This window comes from Symphodus melops, assembly GCF_947650265.1.
Source record: "Symphodus melops genome assembly, chromosome: 13".
NCBI lineage: Eukaryota > Metazoa > Chordata > Actinopteri > Labriformes > Labridae > Symphodus > Symphodus melops.
The window spans coordinates 2,948,196-2,975,069 of NC_136703.1; the positions used below are offsets into that span (position 1 = coordinate 2,948,196).

The following is a 26,874-nucleotide window of genomic DNA, read 5'->3' on the forward strand; positions in this document are numbered from 1 at the left end:
TGGTACCGGTACATTACTGTCATGGCGCTCTCACTGGTTCACCAGCAGCAGCTTTGGGTTAAAGTCTGACAGATGATCAGACACAGTCATTGAACAGCTTTGGTACTTTATGATAGTCTAGGTTGTTCAAGTAACAACATTTGCATTGTTTTAAAACACATGGTATCGAGAAATACTGATCATTCTGACAATCTTATTATGATTTAAATTGCTTTACTGCACCTCAGCCGAAACACATTCTAACATACTGCTGCTTCATAGAGCTGTCATGTAGAAAAGTTCACGAGCTGGACGAGATATTCAACCAACAGTGACACCCATCAGCGCCCATTAAATAACTAATTCAACACCTTTACTGTGAAGTCAGTCACTTTTAACACTGTACTGACTTATGTCTAGTCGAGCAAGGACTCATCAGCCACCTGTGGATAATCACAGTGTCACACACAGGCGCTCTACTCTTTTCTATTCCTATTTATGTTACTCAGAATTGCAACAGTAGAAGCAGGCACGCAGCCAGCTGAGGGTGTGACCTTCCCCTCAACCTGCATGCATCCTCAATGATACACTGAGAACCCGTAAAACACAATACCAACTTTAAAAGCATTGTTTGAAGTTCTTTACATGGATTGTGACGCTATAAACAGTCATTTAATTTGTCCACGCACAATTGGCAATGACATACATTCCATGGTATGTCTCCTAAGACTTTTAAATAAGGTAAACACTCAAGTGAAGAATTAAAGAGAAATAATTTAATCTTGTTGGACTGTCCGAGTTCTTTCAATCAAACCGCATCGACCACACACACGCACGTGCGCGGGCACGCACGCGCGCATACACACGCCAGTAAAGCCTCAAAAAAGCAATATTTGACATCTGGGACACTTTCAAGTATCTTCCAAGCTGACTTTGGATTTTTTTTTTTTTTTAAACGAGAGATGCGCAGCTTTACCTTTTCTTTGAGTGAGATGTCAAACTGTCTTTTCCTTCATCCCCGTGTTTTCATGATCCGAGCAGAGAAGGGTCTCATGCTGCTCTTCTGTCAAACACTGACCAACCAAGCAGCCGCCACAGCTACAATCAGACTGAACGCAGCGTCGATCAGGCTTCCTGTTCTTACTGTCAAAATAAGACGCCAACAGGGAACAGAGTCGCTGCAGTGAAGACGAAATATTGCGTAGACGTTTTAAAGGTAAAAAAAGAAGGATGGAGGAAGCTTTTTTTAATTTAGAAATTCAAGGGTAATTTCTTGTTCATGTCAAAAGCACAGAGCAGAGAGAGATGCAATTTGATCTGTGCCTCTAAAAACGAAGTAACAAGCTAAAGGTGAACGTAATATATCAGTCTACTACTACTGCTACAAAAATAGAGTTTATTCTGTAAAAAATGGTTTGTTGTTGTGGTTGTAGTAATTAATAGAAATTAGTTCTTGAAATGCAAAATAAATGAATAAATAAATACAGGTGTATTGAAAGTTTATGGGATTGCTTTATACCCGCCCTTAGATTATAATCAATTATTTTAAGTGAGATATTCAACAGCTTTTATTCTGATAAACTGCGCCAAATCTGGTCCACCTGTTTGTCTAACTTTACAAAATCACAAATCTCAATCTTTGCTTCTTTTAAAACCTAAAATTTACTGCAAGAAAGGAAAAAAATCCTACTGGTAGATGAGACAGCTGTCTTTCTTTATTGATCTCCAAATGGGAACAATGATTTAAAGCATGTTAAAGACACGAGCTTCGTGTGGTTTTCTACATGAATTATATTCAAGAGGATGTGTAATTAAAGGATAAGAAATATAAATTTTGAATTGCTTATAACAGATGATTGAAGTGAACGCAATAATAATAATCACAACTAACATTTATTTACTTTATAGAGTTCTGGGGCAAGTACAAGCCAGTACAACACTGCCACCTGCCGTTTGTACTTGGTAGCAGTTTTGGAATTCCAAATTAAAGTATAGTCCTGTAGTGCAGGGTATACAAGGGGTATACAGAGGCTAACCACTTGATTTTCAGTCGCCATGAGGTATACCCTTTTAAAGTGCCTCTGATTCACACCAATGATTGGTTAACAAATATAGTTGTATGGTGCAATGTTTAGGATGGTGAAGGGATGACCCTTTCTACTCTGGCTCTAAATGGCTAATGAATTATGGAAGAGTTGTCTTACATTCAATTCAAAAAGAAATTATTTGTCCCTGGGGGCAATTTAAGGTACAGTTACATGTAAGTGTTCATAACAGAGGTCATTTATCCTCTGCTGAACGGGACACTTAAGAAGAAAAAGGAAAGAGAGAGTAATGTTATGTTATGTTCTGTTGGCTAATTATTTATGCTGCATGTACGCTAAAAACACTTCAACAATGCATCTGGTTCATCAAGCGTATCTGTGATGTCCATGTCAAATAAAGTCTATCTATCGATCTCTCTATTTATGAAGTCATTCATCCCAAATGCAATAACAAGAATTGAATTTATGGATTTATTGGAGTTTGGACATACATGACATGTAATAGTTTATTTACTAGCAATAACCATTGGCCCAATAAGCTTCAGCTCTAGATGCACAACAAATAAAAAATAAAAGAAATGCAAAGTTAAGTGTCAAATCGTCTTTAGTTAAATTACACTTGCAGGGGAAAAAAACAGTATTCATAGTAAAACCATTGTGTGTTTATTTAAAGGTGAATCTACGTTTATTTGTGTTGATTCTGGAGAGGTCAGACTCTTAAAACGATGTAATAAATGTGAATTTACTATTTTCATACAGTTCAGATTTATACGCTTCCAACACGGGCCCTAAACGCACCAGCATGTTGACTGCTTACTTATTGGTCCATCCTGACCCGACTCTCAGCCTATCACAGCGCAGCAGGGGGAAGGCAGAAGTTTGCGGCTCCCCCCACCTTGTTTCGGTCACGTGACGTGAGTGACGTATGCTGCCTACGAAGATGGTGGAAGTTTCTTCTTCCTCAAAGTGAAGACCCGAGTGAAACCCAAAACATCCTGCTCACAGAGGGCTGCTGGATTCGCTTCGGATTCGGGTACGTGAAAGACGCCGATTTTGTTTTATCTGCACGTGGTGCTGTCGGTTGTGTTTGTTGTTTGTTTTTTTTTATTTACAGCTTTTTTTGGACTTTGGGATTTACCAGCCAGCCATGATGATGACTCGAGCTAAGATGCTAATAGGGAGTTAGCCTGGTTGGGATGGCAGCGAGCTGTCAGGAGAAGTGTTGAGCAGCTGATGTTCAACATGTACTGAGCAGCACCTGAGACACCCCCCCTCCCCTCCCTCCCCCCTGTTACTGTAAATATAACAAACACAATGTAAGCTGTGATATCTACGAGCTAACCAACACACACTGCTCCTAACTGCGCAGCTAACTCAGCTAGCTCGCCCTCCACTTACATTAAATTATGTAACACTGAAATGATCAACATGTGAAGGTGAAGCAGAGTAAAGGGCTGCAGGTTACTAAATGTGGACCACTGTCAATAATCTACAGGGGAATTAAAATTTTAAAGAAGCGAGGAAAGTGGACAGATGGATCTGTTTATAAAAGCCTTTTAAAGTCTCGCGTTACTTTGCATTAATGATGTTATTTGCCGTCATAAATTCAGGAAACACACAAATTATGAATACAGAACTGATTTATGTCGACCTAAAATCCAAAGAGAACAAATAAAATACAGGGTATTTTCATATTTAAACATTTTTCTCTGAGTTGACCTTTTTTCAATCCCTGCAAATTTACAATTTAGTGTTTCACATTTTATTCATAGTTGTTGTCGATAGTGACATTGTTTTCGTTTTATCTGGAGAAGTTGCTATATTTATTTAAACAATTTTTTTACGTCTATTATTAGATGTCCTATCATTTAAAGATGTCACGTCTCTCTCTTTTTTCTTCTTAAAAGCAGAATTAATCCAACCACTTATCTTCTTTAAAGGTTTTAACTTGTATGTAATTTTTAAATAATATCTCAGTAAAATGATCCAATTCATAAAAACAATCGGATGTTCCTGAGCTACAGCTCCATGTTCTCTCATGAAGAGTCTATTAAACTTAAAGTGTAAGAAGTGAAGAAACCAGAAGTTTGATGTCGCACTTAAAGTTAAACAATCTACAAAACACAAGACTTTAAGAAAATAATTACAGCCACCACGAAAGTATGGTGAATAATTTGAGTAAAAATGTTACTAAGGAGGATTGTGTCTTCACGGTAGACTTGAATTAACCAGATGAAAGAGACATTGTGCTAATTTGAGCACAAGGCGTGATGTCTATTGTTGTGAAGTTCAACCCGTCCCTCTTTTTAGTGTCCTGGAAGCAGCAGTCTCCTTTTCATAATTATAAGTAATGTTGGAGAAACGGATCAGCAAAGATTAATGTATTTATTCAGTAATGGATGTCATGTTGACAGACATCGGTCCATTCTTTGTAAAAACATCAGTGACATGCAGTCTGTAAGATATCTTCCAGCGACGTAATCGACATCGGCTACGTTCTTCTGTTTTGATATCGTCCCTGATTTTCTCAATCCGAGTGTCTATTACACGATTATTTTGTTTTCTGACGCGTGCAATGTGCATCAGTTAGATGACGTTTTTGAAAACCATGTTGCAGAATCAGTGAAGAGAAAATGAAGTTTTCATCAGATAGTTAATCGTGCAGAGTGCATGTGCATGTTTCCTGCAGGTTCAGAAGAAGACCTTTAACATGAAAAACTATCACGCCATCTCTCCTCTCGAGGTCTCTCAGCCTTCATGCCATAACACAAAATGATTGATTCAATGAGTCCTAACAACCAGGAGACGCTCATATTTAGCATCCGCTAAAAAAATGTTGCATCCATAAAACACCCGACGACTAGGACTACTGAGGCAGTGATCGATGAGATCCAATGTGATGCTGTTTCCTTAAAGAGAGACACGCTTCCATCTTGTTAACATGCTCACTTAATAAGTCATCTAGTAGATATTTTTTGGTGGTTTATATCTTTAGCATCTGCTGGCTGAGGCCTGTCAAAGTTACAGAGAGTTTGCTGATCTGTAAGCCGAGTAATTTGAGTCTGAATTTGATTTTTAAAAAGCCTCACTTCCTCATCAAACACAATGTTCAGGCCTGTCTGAACGCTGTTTTTCAGCTGGGTTAAATAAAAAAGAGTAAGCTCTATATTCAGCGAGCACCTTCCTCTTTTAGACATAGTCCGCCTGCTCGTAGGGCTGCTATGTCAGCAGCGGCAATTAATTATTGACCGAGACTAAAGCAGAAGCCGAAGGGGAAAGTTTACCCAGCAGCTCGTCACTTTCTCCTGCTCCGCCATGCGCATCGCGGACGAGACAGACCCAGGAACATGCATTATTCAGTGACGCATGGAGGTAGCAGACCAGATTCTAGGAAGGCTAGCGGGACCTGATTCCTCAGCCAGCAAGACGGCGCCTTGCGTTTTATTAACTCCCTTCTGTTGACAAGCCTGTTTTGTTTTTTTTTTACTGTCAAGCAGATTTTTATTTTTTTTTAATATGAAGGATTATTTTCCTGCCTTAATTAAGAGAAGATTCCCGAGTGGATAGAGTCAGAAAGCACAGAGAGAGAGAGAGAGAGGAATGACGGGAGAAGAAGCCACAGGTCAGAGTCAAACCCTGTTCGCCAGCGCTGTCTGAAAATCTGTAGTTAAAATAAACCTGATTGGTTAGAAAGCATCAGAAACTTGGCTTGTGCTTTCTCATGAGGGACGCGGTGCTGGGACCTGATAATCTCACAGAGAAGTCTGAAAGAGTAAACGCTTAAAGCACCAATGATTCGGCATCAGAGAATACAAACACACATGTCAACATAAAGGCGGCTGTGGCTCAGCTGGTAGAGTCGCTCGTCTCTCTCTTAAGTGCAGCTCAATTGGGATCCTTGATGGGGCTTGCTTTGTGGCATCCTGGGAAATGTAGGAAGATAACAAAGAATGGAGCGGGAACATTTCGAGTCTCTGCAGAGATCGGCTTTAAAAAATGTGTTTAAAAAATAAGTGTTTGATTTAGGTTGATAAATGTGCTCGTTTGGCTGTAATGGTTCAAATGTCTCCTTTAGAACAGGTTGGATTAACAATACAGAGTAAATATGTTTTCAGAAAAGCAAAGGTACAACGTCTGTTAATGAAGCTGTGTAAACAGTTCAGTGGCTCTGTTTGCAGACGGGTGTGTTCACTTCACACACACACAAGCAGAAACGTAAGGCGGCTGGAGAGTCGGTCGTATCTCAACACGAAGGTTGCAGGTTTGAGTCCCAGCTCCTGCATCCACATGTCAGACGTGTCCTTGGGCAAGACACTTAAAACCAAGTTTCTCCCGCTGCTTCGTCAGCGGCGTATAAACGGGGTTAGTTACCTCTGGCGGTCAGTGTGATTGTGTAGGTGTGAATAAGAGTCAGTATTCAGGTCAGTGTGTTCGGCGTGACCCGGGGTCAACAGAGACCTGGGCACAGGGACTGCAGCCGCCTTCCTTCCTTTTGAGAAGCTTTTATCGTTTCACTCCCCACAAAGATAAACTGGGATCCTCAGAGTGTGGAGACAACAGAGAGCAGATAAGAGGCAGCTCGTTAAAAGTGACTGAAGGAGAAGATTAAAAAAGACGTGTTCGCTCACTTCCTCTTCCTTTGCCCAGAGGATTATGAAGGACAACGAGTTCAAAGTGCAACGTAAAGTGTCTCTTATAAAAAGCACCTGAAGTGACGCTTTACTTTCCTCCGTCAGTCTGTCACATGACAATCAGACAAGTCACAGAGAGGCCATGTTGTTTAATGTCATACTGTTGATTCAGTCTATCTTCTTCCTCTTGCTGCTCCTGTCAACAGTTCATTATGCTGACGTATTGTTCAGGAAAGCTTCCAAGGACCGAACACGGTATATTTAATATTTTCAGCCTCTCCGTCTATCAAGAGTTGATGCTTCAGAATAATTTACAGCAAAACAATTCGCACTAAGTGCTTCTGCCCCGTCCTCAAGAAAAAAAAAAGAAGAAAAAAAAGGAAAAGATTTAGACGTCCTAAAAAATCTGAAATGCAGTGAGTTATGTTTCTGACCATGCAGAACTTTAGGGTCTAAGTTCTGATTGGTTCATTTGAAGTTTTTCTGTGGAAACGACAACAACTGTCTGTGGCTGCAGCCAAAACATGTTGACAAGTAGGAAGTACTCTGGAGATGATTTTCATGCACCTCGGATGTTTTACATGCTGACACTTTACGCTGCACGCGTCGTATCCTTTATGTTATGCTGCTGATAGTTAGCCTGAAGCCTGACTCGTTCGTGGCGTCCGTCCACCTGTGTCATCTGAACGTCGTCATGGAGACGATTTGTGGACACTTCTTTCATTTCACTTTGCATGTCTTCAAAGTGAGACTCAGATTTGTAAATGACATCAGCACTGATAGATCAGCCCCATCTCTGATTATTGTGATAATTCTGTTACGTAGTTGATGTCTGCAGCTATTAGAGAGAGACGGATGTTTTTGGCTCTCGAAGCCTGAAACTGATGAACTCTGGTGTATCTGAGATGAATCATGCATCAGTGTAAAGCTGACAGTAAACTGGGATCAGTCCATGATGAGAGGATAGCTTGATGAAGGGGAAGTTTGTGTCATTCCAGCAGGTTCAGTACAGGTTGTTTTTTTTTTCTTTGTAATATTTCTGCAGGTCTGTCAGAGCGTGTGCTAAATATATCTGATCTTAATGACCTAATGTGTTCGCTGCTAATGGGAGGCGGCGTTAGCAGGCAGTTTGTCACCCGGCTAATGATGGCTTGTCTTCGCTGCAGGCTTTTAACCCAGCCCTATGTCATGGCCAGTGGAGTCACCAAGCCAGGCACCTCCAATGGCCACCCGATGAAGGCGCAGCTACAAATCAACGGTGAGTCTTCGTCGGCATCGTCAAGATGAAAACAGGTAGTTCACACGGTGTTCAGCTCACATTCAGAGTGAGGTCACGTACAAACTCCGGCTTTTCATTTTTATAATGAAAAGTCCAAATGAGTGTGAAAAAGCTCTGCTGGATTCATTTCTCTTTGTCTCCTTGTTCCCTTCACTTATTGGTTTCCTCCTCGCCTTACTCCCTGCTCCCTCTGACGTGACTCACTCCGTATCTTCTCGTTTCAGTGTTATCAGCAAAACTAAAAGAGAACAAGAAGAACTGGTTTGGTCCCAGTCCTTACGTGGAAGTGACGGTCGACGGCCAGTCCAAGAAAACCGAGAAGTGCAACAACACCCACAGCCCCAAATGGAAGCAGCCACTCACCGTGTGAGTCAAAGTCTCGCCGAACATCAGCGCAGCCCACATGACACTCTGTCACATTTATCATCCCTCACTTCCTCATTACAGACAGATGAAGTCTGCAGCCTGCATCCCACAGAAAAGTGAATTTCTAACGTGATGAAAAAACCTTTTCCTGAGCCTTGATCGACGTCTTCCCTCTCTTATTAGTCACTCTGTTTTGTTAAATGTCACCAGTCTGGTATTCCAGGAAGCTCTAAACCTCACCCACTGTTATTCTACAGAAGCTGTCGCCTTCATATTTGACTGTTTTGACTGGAAACATCAGGACTGTTGAAGTCTCTTTGAATGGCAGCATGTTGAGTTGAACGTGATCTCTTGTGCTCGGGCTGCAGAGCAGACGAGACAGCCTGCAGTTATTCACACCCCTCACACTCGGTGCGTTTAGATGTGGGCACCACAGAGAGAGTATTGGTGGCCAACTCTCTAGTTTGGTCTTTTTAAGAGAGTCTTTCTTGAAGTTATTAACAAATTATTTCATCACTTAAAGCATCAACATCCGCTTTTATTTGTCAAAACGTAAAGCATCGCCAGGCTGGAATCGGGATGGGCTTTTATTTGAAGTTTTACGGTACGCAGATCTGCCGAGGTTCTGGATGTTTGAAGCGTGAACGCTGTGAGGTTTCTTGTGCTGGAGCGTGCTTTGTTGAACTTTTGGCTTCTCTTTAAGGGAGTGCTGACTTCAGTGTTCAGAGCTTCATTTCATAATTTGCTCAGTGAAAAAAGGGGAGTTTCTACAGAGCAGAGAAACTTCCTCATAATGGTGCAGAACGGCTGCTGTAAGATTTGATCTGGATGTTTGTCAGGCCTGCGGCGCTTTTCTCTCTGACTGACTCATCCTCGCTGCGCTTCCAGGAAAGTTTTTCTTTTTTCTTTTCTGTGTTGCCGTGCGGCTCTAAGTTCAGGGTGTTTGAGCACAGTTTGAATGAGCTTAAAGAACAGATGTGCTTCTCTGGCACAGTGCAGTGATCTGCCACAGGCTGCGTCCGCTTCATTTACAGGCATCCTGTTTCGACGTGCCGTACACCGAGTGCACTCGCACAGTCCTCGCATTTTCACACATCAAATGTCCTCTTAATTTTAGCCCGTCCACGATCCTCCGCCGTGCACAGCGGCCATCTTAATATAGACTTCTCCTACAGTTTCTCTTGGACCCATGGGTGCAGAGGTATTACATAACAAGTGTTTACTATGGGATGTAATCAGAGCCCAGCCCGTGTGTCCACAAATGTTTTTGTCCTGAGGCTTGTGAGGGTGCTAGCTGTCTAAACAAGTGTCATAGTGATGGTCATGGACACTTGTCCTCACGTACCTTTTAAACTCTTCGAGAGTTGCTTTCAGGGAAAATAACGACGCTTTCCCTTTAATCAAGCTGCGCTGCTCATTTCAAACTCTGAGACACCAACGAGGAGAGCAGAGGACAGACACATCGGGCCCCTCAACGCCAGCCAATCAGAGCTGCTCTTTTTTGCAGCAGCAGCATCAAATTTGGCGAAGGTGTTGTTTGAAACGCTCCCGCTGCTGTAGAAGAGCGTCGTACTTTTGTCTGTGATATTCTGCCTCCGACAGTGATGTTCACATGGTGGAGCTAACAGAGTTTCACACGGCTCCTCTAACCTCGCTGTGTGTTCTACAAATACCTTTCTACAGTTACAGCTGATGTTTTCAGCTGAACAGGATCGTCGTAAAATGTAATGCATGTGTCAGGTGGTGCCGTGGCATCGAGCTGTCATTGGTCAGATTCTTGTGGCTGCTCGTTGTGGAAATAAATCCCTTTTGTGTTTTTGTGGTTCGATAGAGGAAATGTGGCGTCGGTGAGCTCGTGGTTAGTTGTGTTGTCCTCGAAATGTCCAATCCGTCTCCATTTCCAGCCTGTCCCGGCGTCTATCAAAAAAAATAATCTATTTTTTTAATTTATTATTTTTAATCAGTGAAGCTGATACAAACTGGGAATACGTAAATGTTTCATTCCTGATAATTAGAGGAGTAAAATACATTTTCATTGGACAGAGGAGCGTCCCTCTGTCTGTCTCCTAAGAACGTCAGCACGTTGCGCCATCAGCTGATTTTTTTTTTTCTTTTTCTTTTTTTCTCTGAACAGGATCGTGACCCCGTTCAGCAAACTCGTCTTCCGGGTGTGGAGTCATCAGACCCTGAAGTCAGACGTGATGCTCGGCGTGGCCACACTGAACATCAGCGAGACGCTCAAGTCCAACGACATGAAAAGTAAGTCGGAGAGAAACACACACACACACACACACACACACACACCGCTACAACACAAACAGGATGTCAAGTGTCTCTGTGACATCTTTAATGAGCTGAAGTCTTCAGACCGAGAAGGTTTGTGGTGCCCACAGTGTGTATATGTATTATAATATATTTTAAATAAATGGCTTCGTAGATGTTCTGAGAGTCCAGAACAGACTGTAGAAGTCATTGCAGCAGATACGTTGGCACGTTTTCATTGTAAAACCTTGACGGTGAAATGTCACATTTAAGGCAGATGTCCAATCTGTGTCGGTTGTAAATGTAGTCAATTGAAGTAATAAATTCCTGCAGCAGTTGAGGAGATCCTTTGTCCGCACCGCCATCAGGCTTCAAAACAGATCGGGGAGCATGCACAGATCACAAGTGGTTTCTGAGTCACTCTAGTGAAGAGGCTGATTGTCACTCATCCCATCTTTACTTGGATATTTGTGTGGCTCTGATTCTCTTGAAGACTCCTTTCACTCCTGTGTCTCCTCATTCCCAACAGCTGGTGACGAATCACGTGTGAAGAGAGGTGACTTCATGTCAGAGCAGGAATTTAAACGCAGAAGTTAAATCCTTTTAGATTTTGAACATGTTTTGTGTTTGTTGCTCGCGGTGATTTAGTCAGAATAAGTGCAGCAGCAGCAGATTAGTTCCTGTCATTAATCCAGATGATTTCATTGACCGCTCTTTCTCTGTGTCCTCCCTGCAGTCTCTGAGGTGGTGCAGAACTTACAGCTGTGTGCAGACAGAGATCAGTCAGACGTGGTGGGAGACCTGTCTGTCTGCTTGGACGGCATGACCGTCGACCCCGAGATGTTCGCCACCGCCGAAGCCAACAATCACAGTAAGTCACACAGCGGCGCATGAGCAGAACTATTTCAAGATTTAGGGTTTAATGATCCAGTAAAAAAAAAAAAACATGGACTCTGCTGCACGTGGGGTTTCCAGGAAGACAGGACATGAGGATATTTGTTGGTATCATTTATTTGTTAAACCAGCAAAGTGTGTTTTCACATCATCAGGGTGAACATAAAAAACTCTCCTTAATAATGAAGTGTTTCTGACCTCAGGTACGTCGAATGGAGACACCCTGAATGAACGTAACGGCGATCATGCGATAAGGTAAAAAAAAAGAAAAAAGAAAAAGGGATTCCGGTCTCCACTTGAGTTTCTATCACAGTCCTTGTTCCTCATTCTCTTGAACAATTTCCGTCCTTCCTCCCTGCAGGCGGAGTCGGGACAGCTCTCCGGCCGTGGACGTTGTAGAGCACAGGTCTTCTCCTGCAGGCCGGAGGTCAGCAAGCAACACGGGGTCTCCCTCTGTGTCATCAGGGGGCTCCAGGCCTCTCAGACCTCCACGACCCTCAAGACCTCCTCCTCCAACCCCTCGAAGACCCAACTCTTCTCCAGGTGAGACACTTACTGAAGGACACTCAGGGACGGGAGAGAATCAAAGGTCAGGTGCTCGTCTCGCTGCGCCGACTCTGGACAGTCTAACCGATGTCAAACATTTACACCGAGGATAAAATGAAAGTCAGGCACACCGTGGAGTAATGAGCTGAAAAAGGAGCTACAAGGTTTTTAACATGGTTGAAGAAATGAAGTGAAGGCCAGTGGATATTAACCAAAGATGAAGAAAATGACCAGCATTTAGAAACCTAACTAACTCGTGTTTATTTTTAGTGACTCTTTTGGTCGAAGGAGGATTTGACTCTGAGCTCTCGTCTTCCTTCCTCAGCGTTATCCAGCAACGGCTCTGCTGCTGACACCAGTGACGGTCAGTCAGTTCCTGATACACCCGTGCGAACAGCGGCCTCATCAGCTCCGGACTCGAGTCCATCGTCAGGATCAGACAGGAACTCTGGTGCCACGGCAACCAGACAGCCAACTAGCAGCATCACCCCGGCTGTCACTCCCAGAGTCCCCGCTGTCAACGCCGCGCCGCTGCCCCCTGGGTGAGCTCTCATTTACTCATCCTTCCAGGGGAACGTGTTTTTTTTTGTTTTTTTTTGCCGGATATGACACCAATGCTTGTCATTGGAGTCTTATCTAATCGGCCAATGTCCTTCTGAGGAGTGATGGCGTCATAGAGTCAAAGCTGAAAGGCGTAATGTGTTTGCAAAGCCCCAAGCGGCAACCTCTGGTGTCGACAAAGGAAGCCAAGGTCGTCCAGCGTCCACATGTGGCCGGCTCCAAGCGCCCCAGAAGAAGCCTGTTCAGTAATAAACAGGAAAGCCTGGTTCAAAAAGTGATACTGGTCTGATTAGTTATTCCCCTCATGGACGCACACTGAGTGTACATTTAGAACAAATCTGTTTTGCTGCATAGTTATTTGCTGCAAGATAATCCTTTAGTTATCTCACAAACTGAGAAGTGTGCAGTGTTCATTTCAGACGAAAAATCACACAGTGCAAAATTAAATTAGATTTAAAAAATCCAAAATCGTTGAAAAGAGTCAGTAACAGGGCACAGTGAGGTGTCGGTTTATCAGGAGGAATAAAACCCTCCTCAGAGACAGGATGTCCAGCATGACGTCAGTTACAGCGGGGTGACGTCACTGAGGCCTCGTCCGTTTGATCTTTGAGCAGAAGGTTCCCTCCGGTGTGTCTGAGAGCGTTTCTTCGCAGCTGCAGACGAGAATAATGTTGCTTTTCCAGTTGGTTTGGTTTCAATTTCACTTTGAGTGTTTACTAAAAACCCTTATGATAATATTAACAAAGCAGGGGACAACAGGGTTAGAGCTCGTCATAAAGAACACGGAGCGCCACTCAGGTGTGTCCTTACACGAGTAAACCCAACACTGACTCTACCTTTGTGACTCCGGTGTCATTACTGCTGTTTCAGTGCCGTCACCGTGACAACACTGAGGGTGACTCATGATGTAATGGCTGCTCTGACATCCACAGTTAACCTTAATGGCTGGGCCGGAGCTGCGCACCATTATGTAATGTGTGTGTGTGTTTTATGCTGCTGTTGTGTGATCTCAGGTGGGAGCAGAGGGTGGATCAGAACGGACGCTTGTATTTTGTGGATCACGTGGAGAAGAGAACGACGTGGGAGCGCCCTGAACCGCTGCCCCCTGGGTAAAAAAAAAACACACTCCTTCAGTCTTCTCTCTGTTTAATCTCACACACGTGTTTCTACCCCCTCTTTTTTTTTTTTTTTTTTTTTATATTGGAGTAATAAAAACAGCATCTCCGCCCTAAAGATGAAACGACTCTGTGTCGTGGCTCGTTTGAAGATCCTTATTATGAATGATTGTAACAGCAGCTTCAGTTTCACTCACCACACCTGTGCAGAATCATCATCATCATCATCATCATCATCGTCGTCGTCGCCTCTGAAACATGACTGGACTTTGATGGCAGGCTTTGTGTACTCTGAAGTGTTTTATTACCTGCAGAGACATAAAGTCATTTCAGCCACTCGTGTTTGTTGTGTTAGGTCATTATCTCTGAACGCCACGCCGTCTGTCAAGCTTTCTCTTTTCATTTTTTGCCTGTGGATGGAAATCAGCTCGGAGCACTATTCAGCTCGTTTCTATGACCTGCTACATTAACATTTTAACGTTACTGTTAAGCTGTGAACTTTTTTTCTTTGTCCTGCTTGAACGGTCTCGTGTGGATGACGTCTGACGTCCGTTTGTTGTCCCCCCTCCATCACGTGCTTAATCCTGTCATTGTTCATCAACAACACAATCCTTTTATTGTCCCCCAGGTGGGAGTGAGCCGCCACAGCTTCATCATCAACACAAACATTTAAACCTGTAACAGGAAGAAATCAAAGCAACAGTCAATGTCAAAGGAGACAAAGCTCTTTTTAAAGACTTTTATCTTTCAGATATAAGGGACGATCTTAAATCAAAGATACCCATATTTACTTCATTTTCAAAGTATTTGTGTTGTTTCATCTCCGTGAAGACTCACAGAAACTAAAAGGTTTAATGATCCTGTGACTGTCGTCGAACAAACTCAGAAAGTTCTGTGGAGAAAACGTGGATTTCTAAGGATCATGCTCGGCTGTTATTCACAGGCTGGCTGGATTACAAAAAGAATTAAATAAATCTGTGAAGCGTATACTGTAAGTTTGCTGTCAAATCTACAGCACCATGCATTTTGCATCATGCACATGTTTTTCTGTTAACGTCCCCTGACAGCCTGAGCTCTGCTCTTTAATAACCCTTTACTTCTTCTATCTTTTTTCATTTTGCTCCGAAACACAATTTTTTGAATGTGTTTTAGAACTTGGCAATAAACCCGATTCTGATTCTGGGATGAGGGTGCCTGATTCTTTTTTTTTTTTTTGTGAGGCGAAAAATGTGAAAGTTTTCTGCCTTAATTCCAGTCATGTTTCAGAGGCGACGACGACGATGATGATGATGATGATGATGATGATTCTGCACAGGTGTGGTGAGTGAAACTGAAGCTGCTGTTACAATCATTCATAATAAGGATCTTCAAACGAGCCACGACACAGAGTCGTTTCATTGTCTCTTCTGACCATTCTTTGAGATGGTCTAAAATACAGCGACTACCTACGGTTTATTATCGATGAATGTGATCGATAATTGAGGTGCCTGACATTTAAGCCCCGATCAATCAATCCATGTTGACTTTCCCTGATGTCGTTCCTCCTCAGCTGGGAGCGTCGCGTCGACCAGATGGGCCGGGTCTACTTTGTCGATCACATCACAAGGACCACCACGTGGCAGCGCCCCACGGTGGAGTCGGTGCGCAACTACGAGCAGTGGCAGCATCAACGCAACCAGCTGCAGGGCGCCATGCAGCAGTTCAACCAGAGGTTCATATTCGGGGTGAGACTTCCTTTCTGTCTGCTCCTGTTCCACGCTCTGACTCCTTCAGCCTGCTGCTTTTTGTTTGTGTTCAGACTAAATCACAAACATCAGAGAGGTTTAACCTCTTTTGACCCCTCAAACATTTACTGCCCACTTACCTTCAAACGCTACAGCTGCCTCCATGTCAGTCTGATTCTCTCCTGTGCAGGTGCAGGACCAGGCTGCCGCCACTCAGAATAAGGAGTTTGATCCTCTCGGGCCGATGCCACACGGATGGGGTAAGATCTTTAATGCAGAACCCTCAGAGACTTTGATTTTACTCAAATGTCTCAAAGTAATCCACCGACCTTTTGTTCTTTTAAAAGCGAGCAAAAGAGTTTGTTTGGGAAAAGTAGCTCAACTACAGATTGCCAAGTTAAGTTATGACCTTACATATATGAGTAAAAGTTAACAGAATCAGAACAGAATCAGAGATGTGGAATTTCATGTCTGATGTAAAAACAGAAAACTCAGACTGCAGGATGATCGGGCCGATTTTGAGGTTCGATTCTTCCTTTCCCAAAACTCCCGGGGTCGAAGCGATTCTCTTACCAGATTATCTGGTGGTGTGCGTCGTTTAAAGATCCGATCTTAATGTCGCCCGATCTGCACAGAGATCTTTGTGGACGCCCAGATTTGTTTCAAACATGTTTGATATTTCGGATTTAAAATCTTGATGATTGCGTCATGAGAGGTTCTGGAGGAAGTGACTTCAATAGCTGCGAGAGGCGGTAATAAGTGGACAGTAATGGTGACCGGCTGCAGGATGTAACCCTGCATGAGAGTTTGTGTTTAACAGACATTTCTTCCCTCCAACTTCCCTTTTAAAAAAACAAAAAACAAAAACCTTTAATCCTCTCTACACATTTAACTGGCAGCTCCTTGTTTACACGTGAGGAGGTGCGTTCCTCCCATGAGCACCATAATCTTAATCCTGCAGTCTGTGATGAACCGTGGTTTTCCTACCTGGTAGTGTCTGCATGCTGAGAATATCTGTTGAGATTCTCCTGATGTGTGTGAAGCTACTTTAAATGATCCTGCAGTCGCAGCACGTTTGACACACGTCGACGCTGATTTAAAATCTTTGAATCGGTGAAACACGTTTAAAGGTAGAAATTTATTTGATTGAGCTGCTTATAATGTGATTGTGTTTTTCTTTAGAGAAGAGAACCGATGCAAATGGCAGAGTTTATTTTGTACATCACCCTACGCGGGCCACACAGTGGGAGGACCCACGAACACAAGGGTAAGTGTGTGTGTGTGTGTGTGTGTGTGTGTGATATTTCCTCCATATGAGCTGAACATATTCTCGTATATAATCCCCATTCATGTCGATGTGATGACATTTTCTTTCAGGTTGCTCAATGACAAGCCGCTGCCTGAGGGCTGGGAGATGAGGTTCACTGTAGATGGGATTCCTTACTTCGTAGACCACAACAGAAGAACGACCACCTACATCGACCCTCGCACCGGAAAATCCTCACTGTACGTCCTCTCAACGTTTCGTCCTCTGCTTTATCGAAAGGGTTAGGATGTGAAGCTGCCTTGCCTTGAATTGACAATGACCTTGTTTGATGAGGAGCAAAGAGAAGTAACTGGACAAAGGTAGAAAAACAAAAGAAGCTTGAGCGACTGTCCTCCTCAAAGGAAATACTTTAGGCTGCAGTGAAGAAGAAGAAAAGCAATAAACCGTTAGGAATCACTAAGCACCATTAAACATGTTTCCCATGATGCCACTTTAGTAGATTTATTTTAGTCATCGACATCTCCTCCCGTACTTCACTTAAAAGCGCAGGGTGTGAACTTTACAGGACACAAGGACCCAAATGAATTGAACACATTTTGTTACAAAGAAAGCTCTCTCTGGCTCGCCATCGATCGAGAAGAACTCAGGTTCATGTGGACAGACGAAGCCGACTCTGTAAGTGAGGCGATGTGTATCAGCAGCTCCCTTTGGTAACTATTCCATCTCGGAGGGACGTTGCCTGGAGCTGCTGTCAATAAACTTTTTGTTTGAGTTTTTTCCTGCACGCCAGAGAAGATTCAGTGACGTGTGTTTAAAGTCAGGGAAGCCCACGTGGTGCTAAAGCCAACATACTCTTTAAAATAAACCTGAGTTAAGAAAGTCTATTTAAATTTAAATCACCTTAAGTGTCACTGTGAGTTTGATAGTAAATGCGATATGAAAGCCCTTCACTCTTCTTCAACAGGTCGGTTAGTTCCAGCAGATTGTATCCAAACCTGTTGTGTCTCTATTTTAAGATCTGATGACGCGTCGTCCTGCTTTCATTCTGTCGCTCTCTCTGCTGTAACACGTCAGATGACTCCAGGGCGACTTCTGTAGTTCGGTTTCAGACGAACCGGTTTGATGACTTTCGAGAAGAATGAGTCCGTATGACGAGAAGAGAAGAACAATAGGCAAAAACATTCCTGACATAATTGAACCTTTCATAATAGACGTTTGTTTGAACACTTCATAACAAATATAAGGAAGACACTTTTTTAAAACAACACACATCATCTCAGGTTTAAAATAAAAAACGTATATCTCAGTGAGCATTAAGAAGTTAGAGCTTTCACACTTGTAGAACACTTCACTCAGACTTCACCCGCCGCCCTCCTCGTATTTCTTTACGCAGCAGGAGCGAGTGAGCTGATGGGAGAACGCAGCAGAATATCATTAACCTTTAACAACGTTTAAATCCTGTGCATGCTGCTGCTCGGTGCATAGTGTACGCCACCGCTACGACCTCTGTGCACGTTATTAATCTGCTGCTTTACGTCGTCTGTCCGTTATTTTGTTGTTCTCCGTTCTCTCTCTCGATATTTTCAGGATTGCAGATATTTAACTTCGCTGCCTCTCAATAAGAGAGAAAAAACCCAGAGACATTAAAATACAGACGGATGTATAAAAGCTGACCCAGACGGATTCAATTAAGACGAGTCGAAACGGAAAAATGGCCGCAGTGTCTACAAACAAGTTTAGTGAAATAGTGTTGATGCTTTCAGATGTTTTAAAAGTCAGTCTCTACTTCTTCTCTCTCACAGTGAAAACGGACCTCACATCACCTACGTTCGAGACTTTAAAGCCAAAGTACAGTACTTCAGATTCTGGTGCCAGGTGAGACTATGACAAGAGGGTTTGGGTTTTTTTTTGCTTCATTACAGTTCTTCTTAAATGTTTTTTTAATTTGTCTAAAATGTTTTGAGTTGTTGTTAAATCTAGTGATGCATGTTACCATGGCGACTGCACTTGCTCCCTTTGTACAGACTTGAAGCTGCTTCCATCCGGGCGCAGATACATATCCTGTACATTAGTCTTTGTGCCAATAAAGCTGATTCTGATTTTGATTAACCGGGTGGCACATTTACAAACTCATTTGTCCCTTGACCCCTTGGTCTCCTCAACAGTGTTGGTGTTGAACTGTGAACATACCACTGAATGACTCTGTGTTAGATTTACATTTTGAGTCCTCACCTTGTTGTCAGGTGTCTGATATATTTACTTTTTCTTTTTTTTTTCTCCCACAGCAACTGTCCATGCCTCAACACATCAAGATCACTGTGACAAGAAAAACCTTGTTCGAGGATTCCTTCCAGCAGGTAGCCTGAGCTGCTCCAACACGCACACCTTTGTGTTGTATTTAGAGGAGGTGCCTTTAAAATCAATCAAGAGCCTCAGTATAATCATGAGAGGTTTGCCTTATGTTAAACTTAAAAAGTAATAAATAAAGATGAATATAATTTGCACAGGTGTAAGACGCAGTCTGTTTTAGGGGGGTCTGTCAGAGAAACGTGATGATTTCTGCAAAGAGCCTTTTCTGTGCAGCTGTGTAAATATTCTGAGACGTGTGTTTGTAAGACATGACTTCATTCAGTTCTAGTTTTCCCTTCACGCTCTGTGACATTTAGTTTGTGATGGCAGATGATGTTTTTTTTTGCTTTGAACAGACGAGTTTGATGTTTTGCACGATCAAGTGACGTGATTGGCTGCAGGGTGTGATGTGTTCATGTCTGCGGCCGTGTTTAGACGAGTGTCAAACAAACGATTGACATCAGGAACCTCTGTTTCAGATAATGAGCTTCAACGCTCAGGATCTGCGAAGAAGACTCTGGATCATCTTCCCGGGAGAAGAAGGCCTCGACTACGGAGGCGTGGCCAGGTGAGTTTAAAAAAAAAAAGAAGACGACGAATATGTGTTCCCATGTTTCATAGATGTTTGTGCGGGTTCACTGAATGATGTCACAGATCATTTCTTTAAGATTTCTCGGGTTTTGAGTTTTTTGCCTTTTATTCTTCAAGCTCCTTCATGACAGGAAAGTTTTAAAGTTTTTGGTCCACGGCTCCTGACGTTTAAACATGTATGCTCGATTTAACGACGAGTCATCCCTCTGCTACGTCTGTGTCCGTTTCTTCCAGAGAGTGGTTCTTCCTGTTGTCACACGAGGTCTTGAACCCCATGTACTGCCTGTTTGAGTACGCCGGTAAAGATAACTACTGCCTGCAGATTAACCCCGCCTCCTACATCAACCCCGACCACCTCAAGTATTTCAAGTTCATTGGACGCTTCATTGCCATGGTTAGTTATTTCTATTCAGAGAATCATTTCCTGAGAGAAAATGAAACAAAACCTAAAAACAAAAACCTTTTTGTCCCTTTTAGGCTCTCTTCCATGGAAAGTTCATCGACACTGGTTTCTCGCTGCCGTTTTACAAGCGCATGCTGAACAAGCCGTTGGCGCTCAAAGACCTGGAGTCAGTGGACCCCGAGTTCTACAACTCGCTCATTTGGATCAAGTGAGTACACCGAGCCGCGTGGACGGCAAAGTGAGAGACGTGCTTGTTTTTTTATTATGAGTTCAAAAATGCAGACCTGGAGCAGCTTCAGTGGACCGTTTGAGTTTTCTCAGACAAAACAAATCGACTTCAGAAAGATTCAGAAAGTGCTGCCAAAGAAAATGCTCCGGTCCAGAAATGAGATATTTTCGGGCCTTATTGGGCGCAAGAGAGAGGAACATTTGGGAGGAGAGAGTGGGGGATGACATGCAGCAAAAGGCTTGGGCCGGATTTAAACCCACAACCTGAGCTTCCTGTGAAGGTTTTACTGCTTGTCCAAATCAGGCTCTTCTTCTTCTCTCGGCTAAATATTGATTATTGGATTCTGAACAAAGAGCTACACCTTTTAGTCAGGTTGTGTGTCTCGGGTCAAACGAGTGCATGTCAGAGAAGAAACAGTCGTAGCAGAGTCGGGGTAGTTAGCAGAGTATCGATCTGAGCGGTCGCTCTCCTGGGAGTCAGAGCAAGTCGCGTTCAATCAGGGAAGCTGTTAATCCTGAACCGACCTCCCACGGAGACAGAGAGCAGATTTATCTCTCTGACAGGTAAAAGCTGTGACCTTCTGACCTCTCGTGTGCAGCTGAGCAAACTGTTTACTACCTGAAGATCAGTTCACAGACTTTGCTTGATATCATGGTTGTCAACATGCACGTGTCTTTCTGTCTTCAGGGATAACAACATCGAGGAGTGCGGGCTGGAGATGTTCTTCTCTGTCGATAAAGAGATCCTGGGAGAAATCTCCACCCACGAGTTGAAACCAGGAGGAGGAGACCTCCAGGTCACCGAGGAGAACAAAGAGGAGTACATCAGGTCGGTTTGGATTTAAATCAGAGAACACCTGGGTTTGTGTGTTTTGAAGATTTGGAGGGTAACAGCTGTGTTGTCTCCCCCTGCAGGATGGTAGCAGAGTGGCGGCTGTCGCGAGGAGTGGAGGAGCAGACGCAGGCTTTCTTTGAAGGCTTCAACGAGGTCCTCCCTCAGCAGTACCTGCAATACTTTGATGCCAAAGAGCTGGAGGTGAGGAGGATTTGGAAGAAGGGTTTTCCAAACGTCGTGCAGATGATCTGATTAGACTGTTTAAGAGAGAATGAGAGGTAACGCCTGTGTGTTTGTGCAGGTGATGCTGTGTGGTATGCAGGAGATCGACCTTGCAGACTGGCAGAGGAACACAATCTACAGACACTACGCTCGAAGCAGCAAACAGATCGTCTGGTTCTGGCAGGTTAGCTTAACTTCAACGAACAGTTAAAGATTGATTTCTGTGACAGACCTCCTGCAAGCAACCGGAGTTTATTAGCTTCCTTCTGAGGTGAAGAGCACATAATGTTTAAAGTGAAGGAGCTCAGGGAAGCTTCTTTAGTTCAACAGGTGGTGAGATATGAAGAACGGATAGAAACTCAAAGTAATCACTACATTTAGTGAAGCATTAAACGAGGTTTAAAAAGCACACTGTTATATCATAGACCGTTTGTCTAAATCATACCTAATCACATGTCTCATCTGTCTTGTGACGTTAAGTTGCTTCATCATGATGTGCTGTTGTGTCTTTTAGTTTATAAAGGAGATGGACAACGAGAAGAGGATGAGGTTGCTGCAGTTCGTCTCGGGGACTTGTCGCCTGCCTGTCGGGGGCTTTGCTGACCTCATGGGTAAAATATCAAGAAGTGTTTCTCTTTTTAAAATAAGCATTTTGAGTCAAACATTAAAAATGTGTGTAAGCTTTCTGCTGGATGATCTTATCTTTAATGAAGTGCTTGATCTTCCATTCACCTTTTCTCTTGTTTATGAAGTATTTACGGTTGAGGATGTACAGAGGCTTTAGGCCTCTGAAATGTTTAACAAAATAAATCCTTGACTTCGTTGTTGTCTTTCTGTCCCTGCAGGAAGCAACGGTCCCCAGAAGTTCTGTATTGAGAAGGTGGGAAAAGAGAACTGGCTCCCCAGAAGTCACACATGGTGAGTTTCTGCAAACCGACTTGTAACTTTCAGCTGAGGGTTTAAGAGCCGAGTCTTTTGGTGTTTTCATATATACACAAACGTCAGAGGAAAAATCCTGAAATGTGCCGATTTTAAAGTCTCTGTTTTCACCCCGACTTCACCCGGGCCGACAGAGAAATATCTGAATGAAGTCGGGATGTCCAGATTTATAAACAAAGAGTAAGGTCCTTTACCTGCTTTTTGTGTCTTGAGATAACACTTGTTATGAATTGACAATATTCAAATAAAAATGGATTGATGATCATTTGGAAAAGTTCAGGATGATTCAGTGTGAGTGAGTGGGTGGGCGTGATGACATTTCTTTGACGTAACTGGTTCGGTCATTGTGCTAAAATGAAGCTGTTTGGGCGATACTATGAGTTTGTCTAATAACACGTAGCATAGATATAGCATCATGCGCACGTCCTCCTTATCCCGTTCTACCTCCTGAAACTGCTCGATTCGAACAGCTGTGTGGTGAGTATGTGAACAGGGAAGCCGGGGCAGCCTCTTTTGAAACTCCTCTTAAAATGTGTGAAAACGGTTCATGTCTCTAAATGGGTGTGCCTGACTTACAACAGTGTTGTGATGTTTTGAGGACATCTTAATGAATCCACCAGCAGACTACTATGAATCTGATGTCAAGCTGATTTTAAGGCGTTTTTTGTATTTCCATTCCCCAGCTTCAACAGGCTGGATCTGCCACCCTACAAGAGCTACGAGCAGCTGAAGGAGAAGCTGATGTTTGCCATCGAGGAGACGGAAGGCTTCGGGCAGGAGTGAGAGGAGATGCAGGAATCTGAAGGAATAAAATACCACAAGTGTTTAATTCAGGGAGCCTCTGCAGAGAGAGGCGGGTGGTGTTTGATGTGTTTGTGCCCATGCTTGCATGCATGCACACACCTGTAGGGTTTCCTCCACAGGTGTTTGTATCGGACTGTGGCTTGCATGCTATTGCAAAGCAGAGCTGGGATTTTTTTTTTTCCTCCGTCTACTGTGCGCGCTGTGCTTGCAGCAGCTCTGAGAGTTTCGTATTCTTCAAACCAAAACACTGAAGCTGCTCCTGGGTCTCAGAATGTGCAGCACATAATGCATGGGATCCTGAAAACTCACCCTCTGACATCTGTTTAAGGGAATGCAGTAGATTATTTTTTTTTCCTCCGTACCTGTGATCATATTAATGACAGGCAGCAGGGTAGGCTTTGTGTTGGACTGTCACAGCAGTGTCTTGTCAAGGCGTCTTTGACTAACTGATTTCTTTGGATTAAGTGCGTCTGTGCTAAAGCGTCTGAAGTGAAGAGAGGCAGGATTGAAAGGATCTGATTTCTTAGAGAGAGAAAAAACTAACAAAAAAAACAGGGATAAGTTTCACCAAAAAAAATCAGATGTTGCTTTAAGATTGTTTGTTGCGTTGGAATTAGTTGCATCTAACTTTTCTATCCACTTCATTGTCCTATCCTCAAACTTGTCACTGTTTGGTAAAATGATGAGGGTGCATTGTGTCTTTAATGACACAGTAACAAAGAAACTGAGAACTTCAGAATTGATGAGAGTGGTGCATTCAAACTGAACACTTTAATAACAGACAATCTCGGTGCTTCTTAAAGATGACAGGCCTCACACAAGTACTGAGAGAAACAGCATCTGGCTCGGCTGTATTTGATCTGTGATTCACTTAAAGGTGGAGTCAGGAGCTTTTTTTTTTTTTTCATTGCACAACATTCAAACTGGTCCCCTCCTCCTGGGCTCGTCGTCCCCTGAAGAACACGCTCCCTGCTGCACGTAGTGGTTACCTTTACTCTTCGAGCTACCGCATGCTAGCACAAGCTAGCTGACCAACACACCAAGCCATCACAAGGTTCATCCTAGTTTAAGAACATATGTACATATGTTTTAAAGGTTTTGTTTTGGGGCTTTTTATGCCTTTATTTCGACAGGACAGTGGATAGAACCAGAAATCATGAAAAAAGAGAGCGGGGAAAAGCTTGTGGGAGAGGAGCAACAGGTCAGCCTCGAACCCCAGCCGTCACCATCCATCAGGCCAACAACACCTCGAAACGAGTTGTATCCACTCCTACAGTCACCAGTAAGCTGTCATTGGCTGGGGGAAGCAAAACATCCAGGCAGAGCACAGAGTCTCTGCAGACACCACGTACATGTACGGAAGCCCAGAGGTGAAGCCTGAGCGATGCTTTTCTGTGAGTCTATATTTTAATTTTTTGGAAAAAAGCTCCCGACTTCATCTGTACTGATGGTCAAAAAGTGTTGAGTCATTATTAAGAGTGGTGGGACATTGAAGAGGACCCTAGTTTTATAGGGCTGGAGTTTGTTTGTTGTGCTGCAGAATGGGGTTGAAGTGTTCTGGGACAAACGTATAATTTATACGTTTAAGCCTCAAGACATTTTTCTTGAAATCTTCTGTTTGCCTGAGGTGGAAATCCACGAGGAGAAGAGAGAGGTGTTCAATGCATCATATTCAGTACCTTACTTTATATTTTCAAAAAAAAACTACCAAATGTAAGTGAAACCAAATCCCTTGTCTTCAGTTTAGGTCACATTTTAAACGACACTTTGAATGCAAACTTTGCAAAAAGAGAAGTTGCTCCTTGTACACATGTAGCATTAAAAAAAACAAAAACTTTAGTCTTTCCCCAGATTAAACTGAGCAATATTAAGGATTTAAGGTTAGGCGTGTTACTGTGGTGTTGATTATGGAACAGTATACATAACAAAAAAAATCTTTTTGTTTTTTTGTTTATCCGGCTTTACGCAGCAGCTGATCCTGTTACGAATATAAAAGGTGGATGTTGCCAACGTCTGACGTTTTAGAGCCTTAAATTCAGCGTTTTGTTCTTTACCGTCTTTTTTCTTTGAGCTGAAAGTAAACTGCGAGGAGCGAGGGATGTTTTGTTTTTAGCTAACACTGCTTCCAACTTTGTTACTTCTAACCAATGACGAGAAAAATCCATCCTCTCCGCCTTTTGCCTGCTCCACTTTTTCCCTTAATGACATCACAAAGGGCTGTAGCCCCACCCCCAGGTGGGTGGAACTCCCAATACAGGATCAGAGTGGAGACAAAGTGAAGACTCTTCACACGTGTTTTGAGGAGCTCTGAGACTTATTTAAACTGGTTTTAAAGGAGAAGAATATCTGACTTTTAAAAAATCTCCTCTGTTATTATCAAATGCTCAAAATGGCATTTTTTAGGTAACTCAGTCGCCATCTGTCATACACGGTTTATTCAGACCTGAAAGCATCCGAGACATGTTGACTAAGATCATTAACCTGGCCAAGAAGGAAGGAGACCTGCGTAAAGTCTGACTTCTTCTGCCCCCAGCTGAATCGCCCCCTGCTGGCCAACTGAAGGAATGCAAGTTTAAGGCACTTTAGCGTTGGCATTATTTGAAATGCAAGTCTACATCCACTTCTTATATACGGTCTATGCTCCTAATCAACAGAAATATTAAGAAATGTAGTTTATTTATGTAAAATGAAGAACATGTTGCTCATTTTGGAGATTCTATTTTTTGAACGGGTAATCAAACACTGAAAAAGAACAGGTGTGGTTACTGAGGAACAGCAAACTCAGGTGCTGATTGTTTGGCAAGGAGAAGCCATTTCCTTCCACCTTCTCTGGGTGCTTTGTCTCCACGAGCCCACCGAGGAGGTCTGTCGTGTTTGTCGTTAGCCTTCAGGTAGCCTTATGTTCACCCTCAGGCGTCGTCGGGTATCCACACCTCGAGGAGTTTGAGATGTTCTTTTGAAGAAACTACACCAGTGTTGCAAGTCTCAAAAACTTAAGCTGATGAATTGTGGCTCAACCTGTGATTGAAGATGGGACAACTACTGAGACAAATTCAGTGAGAGTGATCAAAATGAATGTATCATGATGAAAACTGAATCGGTAAAGTTGCCTCTTTACCTTTTTTTTTTTTTTAACCCTGTGCTGTTTTAATCTTGTTCTGGGGTCGATCACATATAAAAGTCCTGGGATGTAGTAAATAAGAACATGTGTAAATATAATGAAGTTGCTCCAGAATTCACCGTGTAAAACTAAACCACTGTCACTTTCCTGTACATGCAAACAAGTTGTAAATGGTGTCAATAACAAAGTTTCTTTTGTAAAAGAGAGGTTTTAATAAGAGGTTTATGCTATATCACTATATTTTCTTTTCCCTGGTTTAACTTCTAAACATGAAAGATGTGTAATATAGAAATTGTCACCTTAATAAATTAAATCAAAAATTGTATGCGTGTCTGTCATTAAAGAACCGGTGTCGGGCGTTTCTTATCCTTTGATTTATGACCGTTTCCAACTTTCTGAAAAACAAGTTCAATTGACGCGCTTTTACTTTAAGTAGCGTTTTTTTCTCTCTCTCTCATAAAGGGGAATCCACATTTTCTTTTGTTTGGCCATAAAAAAAACAAATCAGTTTGTTCAACAGATGACTCTTGCACGATCGTCTTTTCCTCTGAATTGTTTCAGTGATGTATATAATCTTGTTTTGGTCTCTTCCTGCCTTGGTCTCGATCCCTAGTTGTCTCGGTCTTGTCTGGTCTCAGGTATGTTTCGGTTAGTGTGGTCTTGGCTACAACACCAGGGTAAAGCTAATAGAATAAGTTGCATGGATACAAAAC

The 26,874-nt window shown here is 42.8% G+C and overlaps 2 protein-coding genes across 2 annotated transcripts in view; one reads left to right on the forward strand and one right to left on the reverse strand.

Annotated features, from left to right (window-relative positions):
* The window catches only part of calcrl2 (calcitonin receptor-like 2), a 28,733-nt gene extending 27,658 nt beyond the window's left edge, over positions 1-1,075 (reverse strand). Inside the window, exon 1 of the mRNA XM_079358716.1 lies at positions 956-1,075. The gene's annotated coding sequence lies outside the window, so the exon portion shown is untranslated. The remainder of the gene's footprint in view (positions 1-955) is intronic.
* A 1,873-nt stretch (positions 1,076-2,948) lies between these two features.
* itchb (itchy E3 ubiquitin protein ligase b) lies at positions 2,949-26,484 on the forward strand. Its single transcript, XM_079360494.1, has 24 exons — positions 2,949-3,057; positions 7,822-7,913; positions 8,159-8,300; positions 10,435-10,559; positions 11,299-11,433; positions 11,660-11,711; positions 11,818-11,999; positions 12,328-12,544; positions 13,577-13,672; positions 15,228-15,402; positions 15,593-15,662; positions 16,585-16,669; positions 16,780-16,908; positions 18,472-18,544; positions 18,955-19,026; positions 19,498-19,586; positions 19,844-20,003; positions 20,087-20,220; positions 20,929-21,069; positions 21,156-21,276; positions 21,377-21,481; positions 21,812-21,908; positions 22,143-22,215; positions 22,920-26,484. Exons 2-24 carry the CDS (start codon positions 7,844-7,846, stop codon positions 23,017-23,019), a joined length of 2,643 nt encoding a protein of 880 aa, XP_079216620.1. The 5' UTR covers positions 2,949-3,057; positions 7,822-7,843; the 3' UTR covers positions 23,020-26,484.
* The last annotated feature ends 390 nt before the right edge of the window (positions 26,485-26,874 follow it).

Coding starts and splice junctions, on each gene's coding strand:
- itchb (XM_079360494.1), top strand. CDS start 7,844: ATGGCCAGTGGAGTCACCAAGCCAGGCACCTCCAATGGCCACCCGATG. Junction 15,403..15,592: donor ACCAGAGGTTCATATTCGGG/GTGAGACTTCCT, acceptor TCTCCTGTGCAG/GTGCAGGACCAGGCTGCCGC. Junction 20,004..20,086: donor TTGGACGCTTCATTGCCATG/GTTAGTTATTTC, acceptor TGTCCCTTTTAG/GCTCTCTTCCATGGAAAGTT.